This window comes from Mobula hypostoma, chromosome 9 (genome assembly GCF_963921235.1).
Source record: "Mobula hypostoma chromosome 9, sMobHyp1.1, whole genome shotgun sequence".
In the NCBI taxonomy this organism is placed as follows: domain Eukaryota; kingdom Metazoa; phylum Chordata; class Chondrichthyes; order Myliobatiformes; family Myliobatidae; genus Mobula; species Mobula hypostoma.
The window spans coordinates 142497110-142511103 of NC_086105.1; the positions used below are offsets into that span (position 1 = coordinate 142497110).

At 42.4% G+C, this 13994-nt stretch overlaps 1 protein-coding gene across 1 annotated transcript in view; it reads right to left on the minus strand.

Moving 5' to 3' along the window:
* Positions 1-209: 209 nt before the first annotated feature.
* LOC134352123 (Na(+)/H(+) exchange regulatory cofactor NHE-RF2) overlaps positions 210-13994 on the minus strand; it is a 176037-nt gene continuing 162252 nt past the window's right edge. The window contains exon 6 of the mRNA XM_063059341.1: positions 210-2192. Within this exon, the coding sequence (XP_062915411.1) occupies positions 2034-2192 (159 nt within the window). The 3' untranslated portion in view covers positions 210-2033. The remainder of the gene's footprint in view (positions 2193-13994) is intronic.

A 13994-nucleotide genomic window follows, 5' to 3' on the forward strand; every position in this document is an offset into this window, starting at 1 on the left:
ATCAATGGAATCAGAAGTCTGCGTGTTTGTACTAACTTCATTTAAATAGATGTCCGACTCATGTTATTAACTGCAAAGTATTCAGCAATGAAGCAAAGATAATTTTGCAGAGTTGGCTGAGACATCAATTTAAACATTTCAACACCACCACCCTCCACGATTCTCCACCCCTTAAACAACCCTTCCCTAACCTGCTGTACTTTCCAGGAGTGGATTTTCAGTATTTTCAAACAAGTATTAAAACTAAAGCAAATAATAAAAAAAAACTAGTAGATTCTCAAAATAGAAAATACACAAAAAAAAAGCTGTGAATACTCAATCAGTCGGCATGGTCCGTGGAGAGATAGAGTTGATATGTCAGGGTTAGCTTATCAGAGAGGTTCAGATGTAAGATTATTGACCTGGAATTTAACTGTTTCTGTCCTGCTGAGTATCCCCACCAATTTGTCAAAGGAGCTTCTGATTTTTTCCAGCACAAAATACCGAAGGTCACGTTAAACTTGTGTACCCAAGCCTCTTGTGAAATGTTTCTAGGTAGTCAATAGCAGGAGTGAGTAAAGACTATTCCTAAAGTGGCACCCAAGTTTGGCCTTCGGTTCAAAATATCGGCTTGGGATTGGATAAAAGACAAAAATTAAGAATGAAGCTCTGAAACAGGGAGGAATTGTTAGTCCAGATGATGCAGGCTGCAGCGAAAGAGATTCATTTTCAGCAGAAATGTACAGGCGCAGAGTAAAGTTAATGAAATTTGAAAATGGATCGTTAGAAATTACCAGAAAGCAGGTGCAGGTTAGTCACTAAAGTATCCTCTCTCTTACCAAAACTATTCTCTTTACAATTTTCAACAATTGCAGCAAATCCATCATCATCGACCCCAAACTTGTTTTTTTCTCTACATTCTACCCATCTTAAATGACCACAGACCCACAGGGATTCTTAGAATATAGTGTAAATAAATGTCGCTATTCTATTCAATAGGGAACAGCTTGCACATTGATGAATGTTATATCTAGTTAGTACCAATGACTTTACACTTTGAGTTACTACGTTCAATTAAAGTGTGGTCAAATTAAGCATATTTCTGAATTTTCTATTGATCTCGATTCATTATAAAATGTGTCTGTTGATTATGAGATAATGAGTGAAAGAATTAAATGCATGTTACAAATCTGAAATGGTACTCTGCCATTATTTCATCTCCATAGACTCTCTAATGTGCACTCCCTTGAAATAACACAGTTCACTTCATAATGCATTACTATCAATTAAAAACCTCATGAAAATATTCTGAAGGGAAAAACGTAAAAAATATTTTCAGTGCTGCTTAAAACAGCAGTTAGCATACAAAAAGAGTTAATACATGTCTTTATGTGCAGTAATCTGGTCCCTTTATAATAGTGTATTACATTAAGGCTGTAATGCTTAGGAACGCTCATCTCTCCTTCCACCCACCTCACGTTATCTAAGTTGTCATTAAATTTAATAAGACTTTGCAATTAAACCACTGTCTGGTGAAATGGAACTGTGACAATATAAGACAAGAACAGGTACGGTGAGACATTTCTAGCCAGACATCTCTGAAAACACTGAAGAAGTAGTCACAGACGACTTTAGTGAATGGTTTCATCGCCTGCAGGTTAATGACATCAAACAAGAACCTTGCACAGGGGAGAGCATAAAAGGCTAATTCTGCTTTGCAAAATGACTGTGGCCCCAATCATTCTAGCCCCATTTGGAGCATCAAAAATTTGGGTCACAAGAGCACAAATGGGAAACCAGTCGGTGAAAGACGTACGTCAGATCACGAGCAGGGTTAGAACCACACTACCGTAGATCTGTTCAAGGTATATCCTAAGCTAAAAGCAAGTAGCTAGCTTGAAGAAAGAAAGGAAAGCTTTGGTCACAGTCTTCTAACAATCACGTTAACAGGCGATTTTTTTTTACTTTGCCATGACAGCAAGTAGATAAGTGAAGATTAATTAACTGAAGATGCCAAAGGTCGGGCTCAGTGAAGAGTTCAACGGGACAGTCCGTTAAAAGTTGCTGAAGATTTCATGCTTCTTGTTCCAATCCATCTGAGGTGCCCGCTTGTTCTTGCGGTTAGCCTGCATCTTCTCTCGGGTTTCTGCTGCTGTGGGACTCAAATTCAATCCACTCTCTACAAATGGATCATTGTCCATGTCTCCTTTCACCTACAAGATCAAAGGGTTGGGGGGTAGGGTGGAGAGAAAGGGGAAAAATATAAATAAAACAAAAAAAATCCATCAGGTTGAGTCGTGATATACACTCAGTGGACATTTTATTAGGTACACCCACTCATTAATGCAAATATCTAATCAGCCAATCGCGTGGCAGCAACTCAATGCATAAATACGTGCTGACATGGTTAAGTAATTGTTCAGACCAAACATCAGAATGGGGGGAAAAAATATGATTTGTGACTTTGACCTTGGAATGAATATTGGTGCCAAACGGTGGGGTTTGAGTGTTTCGGAAACTGCTGATCTCCTGGGGCTTTCATGCACAACAGTCTCAAGAGTTTACAGAGGATGGTGTGAGAAACAAAAAAAACGGCATCCAGTGGGTGAAAATGCCTTGTTAATGAGAGAGGTCAGAGGAGAATAGTTCAAACCGACAGGAAGACGACAGTACCTCAAATAACCACGTGTTACAACAGCAGTGTTCAGGAAAGCATCTCTGAATGCACAACATGTCGACCTTTGAAGTGGACGGGCTGCAGCAGCAGAAGATCACAAACAGACACTCAGTGGCCACTTTATTAGGTATAGGAGGTACATAATAGAGTGGCCATTCAGTGTATAAGACAAGTTGGTGACATGACTCAGCAAGGTGACTGCAAGGAGGATGCTTCAACTAATGAGAGTATTTGAAGATAGGATGGACTTACCAGAGGAACAGAACATCATAATTCTACCAGGGTAGTCTTCAATCTGACAGCATGAACATTGAATTCTTCGACTTCCAGTAACCTGCTCTGTCCTGGTCTCTTCCTGATCTACCCAGCTCTTCTGACACTCTTCAACCCCCACCCATTTCTTTTCCCTCCTCTGCCTATCAGCTATGCACCTCTTCCCAGTGGTTCCCCTCTCTGATGCTCCCATCTGCCCTGCCCACCCTTCCTTACTTGAATCCACGCTCCAGCTTCCTCTCCATTGTCTTCATACAGTTGCATCCACCTACCACCTCCCAGCTTCTGTCACTATTCTTACTCACCCTCCTCCCCCAGATTCATCCACCACTTGCCCCTACCCTTCACCTCTTTATACATAATATCTCCATTCTATCTTTCAGTCCCGATGAAGGGTCCCACCTGAAACATTGACTGCAGTGACAAATGGTGGAACACTTTGAATTGGAGAAGGTCCAGAGTAGGTTTAAAAGAGCAATCCCAGGAATGAAAGGATTCATGTACGAGGAGCATTTGATGGCTCTGGGCCTGTACTCGGTGGAGTTTAGAAGTTTGGGGGGTGGGATCTCATTGAAACTATCGAATATTGGAAGCTCTAGATAGAGTGGATTTGGACAGCATATTTCTAAATAGTGGGGGAGTCTAGGACCAGAGGGCACAGCCTAGAATAGAAGGACCCCCTTTTAGAACGGAGATGAGAAGAAATTTCTTTATCCAGAGGGTTGTGAATCTGTAGAATTCACTACTGCAGACAGCTGTGAAGGCCAAGCCATTGAATATATTTAAAGCAGAAGTTGAAAGGTTCTTCATTATTAAGAGTGTCAAAGGTTATGGGGAGGAGGCAGAGAATTGGGTTGAGAGAGATAATAAATCAGCCATGACAGATTGGTGGAGCAGACTTGATGGGTCGAGTGGCCTAATTCTACTTCTATGCCTTACGGACCATGTACAGGCAGATGGCATCATGCTTGGAGTGTAAGGGCTTGTTCCTGTGTTGTACTTCTCCATGTTTTAAAGGCAGCAAGCGGTTAATGTCTAGAAATTATTGCCAGAAGTGGTGGAGAAGGCAGTTTCAATTTTGGCATTCAGAAGGGAGCCGCACAAACACTCGCAAGAAAAGGCAGGAGAATGGGATGAGCTGCACTGCTCTTGGGTTAAACCAGTCTGATCTTGATGGGCCAAAGTGGCCTCCTTCCATGCCGGAATTTGTCTTGATTCCATGAATTGGGTGGGAGGGACTCGTGTGGGGCAGAGACTAGATTGTTTAAGCGAATCTTAACAAGCTTAGGACACAGAAGGAGAAATTTCTTTAGCTAGAGGGTGGTGAATCAATGGAATTCATTACCATAAATGGCTGTGGAGGTCAAGTTGTTGGGCATATTAAAAGCAGAGGACGTTAGGTTCTTGATTTGTTAAGAATGTAAAAGGTTATGGGGAGAAGGCAGGAGAATGGAGTTGAGAGGGATACTCTGCCATGATGGAATGGAAGAGCAGACTCAATGGGCCTAATTCTGCTCCTATGTCTTATGATCTTATTGAGAGTGTGCCAATCAAAAGAGAGCCACTCAGTTTCCTGAGTTTGGTCAGTAATCTTGCTGGTCATAGCCCTTAAAGTCCATATCCAAACAGTGCTTAAATACAGAGATGGTCTCTGCTGCTATCATCCATTTAGACAGCAGTTTCCACATCCCCACTGCGACTTGGCTGAAAAACAACTTCCTGATCTCCCTGCTAATCCTTTCAGAAATATAGCACATCATAGAAACCAGCTTCCTTCCCCCACACCAAGAACTTCATCTACACTTTTCTCAGCCCCAGTAAAACAGCCAACATAATCAAGACCCTCCCCACCCCGACATTCTCTCTTCTCCCCTCTCCCGTCGGGCAGAGAATACAAAGTTCTGAAAGCATGTATCACCAGGCTCAAGGACGGCTTCTATCCTGTTGTAATTAGACTACTGAATGATACTCTAAGTCGGTATGACCAGGATGGACTCTTGACATCTCACTCTGCCTCGTTGTGGCCTTGCACATTACTGTCTGCCTGCACTTTCTCTGTAACTGTAACACTTTGCTGTTGCTTTTCCCACAGTGCACTGATGCGATGAAAACCATCTGTATGGATGGCATATAAAAGTTTTTCATTGCACTCCGGCACATTGGGCAATAATAAATCAATTTATGTTTCTGCCCTCTGCCTATTGACCTCTCTGCCAAGGGAAATATTTTATTTATTTTATTCTATTTAGAGATACAGCTCGGTAACAGGCCCTTGCGGCCCCAACGAGCCATGCAGCCAATTAACCTACTAACCTGTACGTCTTTGGAATGTGGGATATAACTAAAGCACTGGAGGATATCCGTGCAATCACAGGGGAATGTACAAACTCCTTACAGGCAATAAAGCTCAAAGTAACCAAATTTCCCTCGGGATTAATAAAGTATATCTATCTATCTCTAAATTTATTATGAAAGTACATAGATGTCACCATATACAACCCTGAGATTCATTTTCTTGTGAGCATACTCAGTAAATCTATAGAATAATAACCATAACACAATCAATTGAAAGTCCGCCCAACTTGGAGTTCAACCAGAGTGCAAAAGGCAACAAACTGTGAAAGTACGAAAAGAAGTAAATAATAATAATAAATAAATAAGCAATAAATATTGAGGACATGACATGAAGAAAGCGAGTCCCTTGGTCGTGGGAAAATTTCAGTGATGGTGCAAGGGAAAATGAGTGATGTTATCCCCTTTGGTTCAAGAGACTGATGGATGAGGGGTAGTGACTGTCCTTGAACCTAGTGCAGCAAGTCCTGAGGCTCTTGTGCCCTCTTCCTCTTGGCAACAGCGAGAAGAGATGATGTCCTGGGTGATGAGGGTCCATGATGATGGATGCCACTTTTCTGCGGCAAATTTTCATGTAGACGTGGTCAACGATGGGGAGTGCTTTTCCTGTGTTGGACTGGGTATGACAGGACGGCAGCTGTAACTAAAGCCAGCTCACGGGCACTGTAATAACGTTATCCACCGTGCAGCTCCCACCAACCTTCCTACCAGCTCTAGGTTCCTCCTAATTTTGTCTGCCTTGAGTGTTGAAAATTCTCCGATGTGCAGTTTATAAAAAAGGCTTCATTCCAAGCATAATTGCAAATTAGAATTTGAAATGTTCAAAGATCAAAGTTTCCAGTTGTGACACTATTCATAGAACAAACTGCCTTAAAACAGAAGCTGGCTTTGCAGCTATAATTAGGACACTACTGCATTTGTATTCAGATCACAAGTATATTATATTTTTAATTAAGGCACTTCAGCAATCCAATTCTTATTATTAACATTTCTTTACATTATAATTGCTATAATTGAACCAAATAAGTTTCACTTAACCATCTGATTAGATCTTTTCCCGCAGCTATATGAAGAAAATGAAAATACACTCAAAACCTACCAATGTTCCCCATACAATATAGAACGCCTTCAAAGATCAGGAAGATGTCAAGGGTTGCAATTATATATGTTCTGATTCAAAGAGAACAGGGCTTTTAATTATAGTCTTGTCTCTGCAAACATACACCCATTCTTGCACCTCATCTTATGATAAAGCTTGGGATCTTTCCCACTCGCTAAACTTCATTAAAGTGTTCCATAATACTGATTCCACAACCTATAGACATTACATATACACACACACACACATACTACCATGCTGCCCTATGTTATATATATAGCAAATATTTGTGTGTGTGTGTGTGTATATATACAGTATATAGGGCAGCCTGTTAGCACAACACTTTACAGTACAGACGGCTCTGGTTCAGTTCCTGATGCTGCCTGTAAGGGGTTCTCCCTGTGACCACATGAGTTTCCTCCGGGTGCCCCCATGTCCAAAGATGTACCTGTTGGTAGGCTGATAGGTAATTATGAATTGTCCTGTGATTAGGCTAGGATTAAATGGGGAGATTACTGGGCGATGTGACTCGTATATGTGTGTTTTTTTTATATATTTATAGTCATAGTCATACTTTATTGATCCTGAGGGAAATTGTTTTTCGTTACAGTTTCACCAAGAATAGAGTATAAATAAAGCAGTATAAAACCATAAATAATTAAATAGTAACATGTAAATTATGCCAGGAAATAAGTCCAGGACCAGCCTATTGGCTCAGGGTGTCTGACCCTCCAAGGGAGGAGTTGTAAAGTTTGATGGCCACAGGCAGGAATGACTTCCTATGACACTCTGTGTTGCATCTCGGTGGAATGAGTCTCTGGCTGAATGTACTCCTGTGCCCACCCAGTACATTATGTAGTGGATGGGAGACATTGTTCAAGATGGCATGCAACTTGGACAGCATCCTCTTTTCAGACACCACCATCAGAGAGTATATATTTGTATATATTTATATATATTTGAACAATGCCTTCTTTAGCATGTTCATTATTTTTATGATAAGCTTTTTAGAAATTCTATTGTATTTCTCTATTTTTCTGTGAATACCTGCAACAAAATGAACCTCAATGTAGTATATGGTGATGTATTTGCACTTGATAATAAATTTAATTTGACTTTTGAGTATCTCAAAACAATTGCCGCTTGTGAATTCTAGAATGTCAGATAAAAATTACTGACGGAGGGAATCGTGTAAAACTGCTGACCAAATGTTCACAGTTATGCAAATTAGATCAAGATTGCTTCCACTGGAACAGAACTTCCTTTCAGAAACTGTCAGTCTTTCCATTTTTTTTCTTCAGTGCAGAGTTTTGCTTTATAAAATAGCCTAATTTTACGTTGACCTGCTCGACAGGATGTTCCTTCTCAGGGAGACACTTTCTGACATCTTAAGAAAACACACTCAGTGGCCACTTTATTAGGTAGATCTGTGGTCCTTCTCATTAATGCAAATATCTAATCAGCCAATCATGTGGCAGCAACTCAATGCATAAAAGCATGCAGACATGGTCAAGAGGTTCAGTTGTTGTCCAGAGCAAACATCAGAATGGGGAAGAAATGTGGTCTGAGTGACTTTTGACCGTGGAATGATTGTTGGTGCCAGATGGGGTGGTTTGAGTATCTCAGACTGCTGATCTCTTGAGATTTTCATGCACAGCAGTCTCTAGAGCTTATAAAGAATAGAGTAAAAAACATCCAGTGAGTGGCAGTTCTGAGGGCAAAAACACCTTATTAATGATAGAGGTCAGAGGAGAATTTCCAGACTGATTCAAGCTGACAGAAAGGCGACAGTAACTGAAATAACCTAATGTTACAACAGTGGTGGGCAGAAGAACACCTCTGAACGCACAAGATATCAAACCTTGGGCCACAGCAGCAGAAGACCACACTAGGTTCCGCTCCTGTAACTGATAAAGTGACCAGTGAGTGTATATTAAGGATGCAACTGTACTGGCGAGAGGACAGAGAAGATTTAGCTGGCTGTTGCCCTGAAATGGAGGTTGCAGTCATAGGGAGAGATTGGACAGACTGGGCTTGCTTTCCCTGGAGCAACGGGAGGTGGGGTGATCAGTAAGATGTAAACAAGATTATGAGAAGCATAGACGGTGTAGATAGCTAGTCTTTTTTTCCCCATGGTAGGGTTATCAGAAACAAGAGGAATGAGTTTTACTGGGGATCTGAGGGGCAAGTTAACTGTTTTACCCATCTCTTTCTCTCACCACCACACAGGGTGAAATAATATGTTTAAGAGACACTTAGATACTTAAACAGACAAGACATACTCCTTGCAGGCAGCGGTGGGAATTGAACCCAGATCTCCTGTAGTGTAAAGTGCTGTGCTAACCACTACACTACTGTGCCCTTTATGCATAATGCAGTATTTGTTAATGTGGATGGGAGAGCATGTTTGTAGATCTGGCAGGAGCAAAGGAAGTTGGGAATGGCGAGGGAGGAGCGCCACAGGAGGGGTGTGGGGCAGGTGGCAGAGACGGAGTGCCGGGGGGTGGGGGATGGTGCAGGTGCAGACACACCCAGCCCTGAGACACTGGGCAAGGCCATTTGATTCCAAATGATTGGTTTACTGATCATTATAGAATGTCTCTCTGGTGCTTCCTGCTCCCTCCACTCTCCCTTCCCATTTTTGCAACCATGATTCCCCTCTCCTGGCCCCCTTCCCACTCTCAGTCCACAGTAGAGACCCATATCAGAATCAGGTTTATCATCACTCACATACATCATTTTTTTTGTGGGAGCAGTACAGTGCAATACATAAAATTACCACAGTACTGTGCAAAAGTCTGAAACAACCTAGCTATATATATGTGGCCTAAGACTTTTGCACGGTATTATTGATGGGCAAAAAGGTTGCCATGGATGCAGTGAGCTGCTTCTGTGCTCTGTAAGTTTTCGTGGAGTAACCTCTGAAAGCATTCGGATATCACTAGAGATGATTTACCACTTAGAAACATAAAAAACGTACAGTACAATACAGGCCTTTCGGCCCACAATGCTGTGCTGAACATGTACGTACTTAGAAATTACCCACTGGCCTCTATTTTTCTAAGCTCCATGTACCTATCCAAGAGTCTCTTAAAAGACCCTGTTGTATCCGTCTCCACCACTGTTGCTGGCAATGCCTCCACACCATTCCATGCACTCACCACTCTCTGCGTAAAAAATTTACCCCTGACATCTCCTCTGTACCTACTTCCAAGCACCTTAAAACTGTGCCCTCTCGTGCTAGCCATTTCAGCCCTGGGAAAAAGCCTCTCACTATCCACACAATCAATGCCTCTCATCATCTTGTACACCTCTATCAGGTCACTTCTCATCCTCTGTCACTCCAAGGAGGAAAGGCCAAGTTCACACAACCTATTCTCATAAGGCATGCTCCCCAATCCAGGTAACATCCTTGTAAATCTCCTCTGCACCCTTTCAATGGTTTCCACGTCCTTCCTGTAGTGAGGTGACCAGAACTGAGCACAGTACTCCAAGTGGGGTCTGACCAGGGTCCTATAAAGCTGTAACATTACCTCTCGGCTCTTAAACTCAATCCCACGGTCTCAATAAACCTTGCATGGGGTACCTTGTCAAATGTCTGCTGAAATCCATATACACTACATCTACTGCTCTACCTTAATCAATGTGTTTAGTCACATCCTCAAGAAATTCAATCAGGCTTGTAAGGCCTTTCACAAAGCTATGCTGACTATTCCTAATCATATTATGCCTCTCCAAATGTTCATAAATCCTGCATCTTAGGATCTTTTCCATTAACTAACCAACCACTGAAGTAAGACTCACTGGTCTATAATTTCCTGGGCTACCTCTATTTCCTTTCTTGAATAAAGGAACAACATCCGCAACCCTCCAATCCTCCGGAACCTCTCCCATCCCCACTGATGATGCAAAAATCATCGCCAAAGGCTCAGCAATCTCCTCCCACGCCTCCCACAGTAGCCTGGGGTACATCTCATCCGATCCGAATGAGATGTACCCCAGCTTACGTACCAATCTTATGCCAGCTAGTTTGTTAGCTTTCCCAACTTCTTATTCTGGCTTCTGGCCCATTCCTTTCCTGTCTTGATGAAGGGTCTTGGCTTGAAACATCAACTGTCTATTTCACTCCATGGATACTGCCTGGTTCCTTAAAGTTGTTATAGCCAGGGCTGGTAACTGGATAAGCTCTGTCTACCTATTAAATGCTCCCATTAGCATGCATCTCAAATGGCTGCTGACAACCAAGTCCAGCTCCAGGCCTTCACACGTGGCTTAGCTACTAAGCCTGGTGGAACAGTTTCTACTGACAGAAGGGGCAAAGGTGGGTTACTAGTGACTTAAAACCAGTCACTTCCGGCAGGTGGAGCTTGTCAGCCGTGGTTGGCAGCTCATCCAGGAAAAAAAAAGAAACGCTGAGCTCAAACCTCTGCTGCCCTGTGTCTCTACTGACTCACGGGGAAGGCTTCAGGTGTAAAACCCCGAGCAGAAATCTGCAGCGGGAATCCTTAAGGCATCCCTACATCGAGTTCAATGCTGACTGGCAACTCCCGGTGCCGAAGTGTATCAGTCTCTGTGTGGAGAGGGGGAGCCTGCCGTACAGTCAGCAGCTTGCTCTCGATATTGTCCTGGTTTGTGTATCACGTAGACAGCTAGGACACAATATCCATCGTTGACCCCCACCAACGGAGGGTCTCACAGTGGATGCTGCCTGATCTGCTGAGAACCTCCAGCATCTCGTGTGTGTTGCTGGTGACAACTGTGTCTACATTGGGTAAATGCAGGAAAACTCAAGGAACACTCTAGGTGAAAACTGTCAATCAGACTGTTCCTTTCGTTATAGGGAGGATAAAGAGGAAGAATTTAGATTTAGATTATGAAGACACGTAGTCCTCTTTTACTGTCTTTTAGTAATGCATGCATTAAGAAATGATACAATTTTTCCTCCGGTGTGATATCACAAAACACAGGACAGACCAAGACTGAAAAAAACTGACAAAACCACATAATTATAACATATAGTTACAACAGTGCAACAATACCATAACTTGATGAAGAAGTCCATGAGCACAGTAAAAAGTTCAAAGTCTCTTAAATGTCCCACATCTCACGCAGACGGGAGAAGGAAGACAAACTCTCCCTGCCGTGCCTGACCACAATCCGTCTCTGAGTCATCCGAAAACTTCGAGCTCTGAATCAGCTCTCCGACACCGAGTACTAAGCGCCATCTCTGTCCGAATGATTTGACCTCCTTCTCGGTCGCCAACAGCAGGCAAAGCCTGGGATTTTGAGGCCTTCCGTCCGGAAGATTCCTGACAGCGCAGTAACAACAGCAGTGAACGAGCGTTTCAGAAATTTCTCCAGATGTTCCTCTGTGCTTTCATGTCCGTCTCTATCAAATCAGAATTGTCCACGGCCCCTATTCAACGGATACGATATCATTTTTCACCGGAGGGCTGCACACGCGTAGCACGCTGCTGTCTCTCCTCCCGTCGAATCAGTCAGAGATGGTAGGAAATAAAACACAAGAAGCAATACCAACCTCTTCATTTCCAATATGATCTCCAAATCATGCCAATCACTCTGGAAAACAGTTGACAACACCCATGGCTTTATCAACATGTCCATCCTGGTCACTGTCTCTCCACATCACCTCTCTTCCTTTGGACAGAAGCTTAAAAACATGGACCATCAGCCTAAAGGGCAGTTCTTTTATTAAAATAAAAGGACAACTTTTATTAAACTCTTGTACAAGACGGACTCCTCATTTCACAATCTACCTTGCATCTCATTGTCTACCTGCACTGCACTCACTGTGCAACTGTAGCACTGGAGTCCGCACCCTCCGAGAGGACCACAACCTTGTCATAGGGTTTGAAAGCTTGCCTCGATGACCCAGAGAGCTATGTTGGCTGGAGTCTGGCCCAACTCTCCTCCTATTTCTTATGTTCTCAGATACAGAGAACAAGATTTTCAAGATATCCGTTAGTAGGTTAATTGGTCATTGTTAAGTGTCCCTTTGGTTAGGTTAAGGTTAAATTTGAGGTTGTCGGGGTTCCTGGTGGCGAGGCTCTAGGTCTGGAAAGGCCTATTCCGCACTGTATTTCAAAATCAATAAATGAATTAACTTTAAAATGTTCCAAATACAAAGACACACAGAAATATCCATTCAGACAATTGCTCCTGCCTTCAAATGATTGATGTCAGGGCGACCAATCCAACAACTTGTAACATCTTTCTTTGATAATGGGAGGCCCGCCTTTGATCTCGTCTCTTTCCAATGAAGAAAGGAGAGACACTAAAAGGTCATTGTGCAAGACCAGCATAAACTACAAAGGAAGGTTTACAATAAATCATTTCTTTCATCAAAAGGAAACCACTCCTTGCTGACAGAAGAGAAGATCAAGTATTTATCTCTGTTCCCTCATTAGGGCTGTAGTAGACACAGGAGCAGAAGCAGGCCATTTGGCCCATTGAGTCTGCTCCACCATTCAATCATGGGCTGATCCAATTCTTCCAGTCATCCCCACTCCTCTGCCTTCCTCTCATAGCCTTTGATGCCCTGGCTAATCAAGAACCTATCTATCTCTGCCTTAAATGCACCCAATGACTTGGCCTCCACAGCTGCTCGTGGCAACAAGTTCCACAGATTTACCACCCTCTAAAATAATTTCTCTGCATCTCAAAGTTAAAGGTTGGGTTAAGGGATATGAGAGATTCTCCATTAATCTGTTGAGGAGTAAATAAAATCAATTTATACATGCCATGTGCCAGTTTTATCCTTTAAAGAGGTGGCCTGCTTCTGGCGCTGCTAATCTTTGTACAGACAGATATACAGTTGCAAGAAAAAGTTTGTGAATCTTTTTGCAATTACCTGATTTTCTGCATTAATTCTAGTCATAAAATCTAGTCTGATCTTCATCTAAGTCACAATAATAGACAAACACAATCTGGCTACACTAATAACACACAAACAATTGTACTACTTCTTGTCAATACTGAATACACCTTTTAAGCAATCACAGTCTAGGTTCAAAAAAGAATGTGAGCCTCTGGGGCAATGCCTTCTACAAAAGCTATTTGGAGTCAGGTGTTCCAATTAATGAGATGAGATCGGAGGTGTGGGTTGTAGAGGTGCCCTGCCCTATAAAAAAGACACACAAAGTCAGGTTACTGACAGAGCCTGCTATTCTCAAGAAAGATCTGTTTATGTGCACCATACAGTGATCAAAATTACTTTCAGAGGAAATTTGTAGAGATACATGAGGCTGGAAAAGGCTACAAAAATATTTCTAAAGACCCGAATGCTCATCAGTTCACAGTAAGAGAAATTGTCTACAAATAGAGGAAATTAAGTACCCTTGCTACTCTCCCTAGGGGTGGGCGTCCTGCAAAGATCACACCAAGAGAACAACGTGCAGTGCTGAAGGAGGTGAAAAAGAACCCAAGGGAACAGCAAAAGACCTGCAGAAATCTCTAGAACTTGCTCAAGTCTCTGTTCATGTATCCGCTATAAGAAAAACATTGAACAAGAATGGAGTTCACAGAAGGACACCACGGACGAATCCTCTACTCCCCAAAAAATACATTGCTGCATGTCTCAAGTTTGCAAATGAC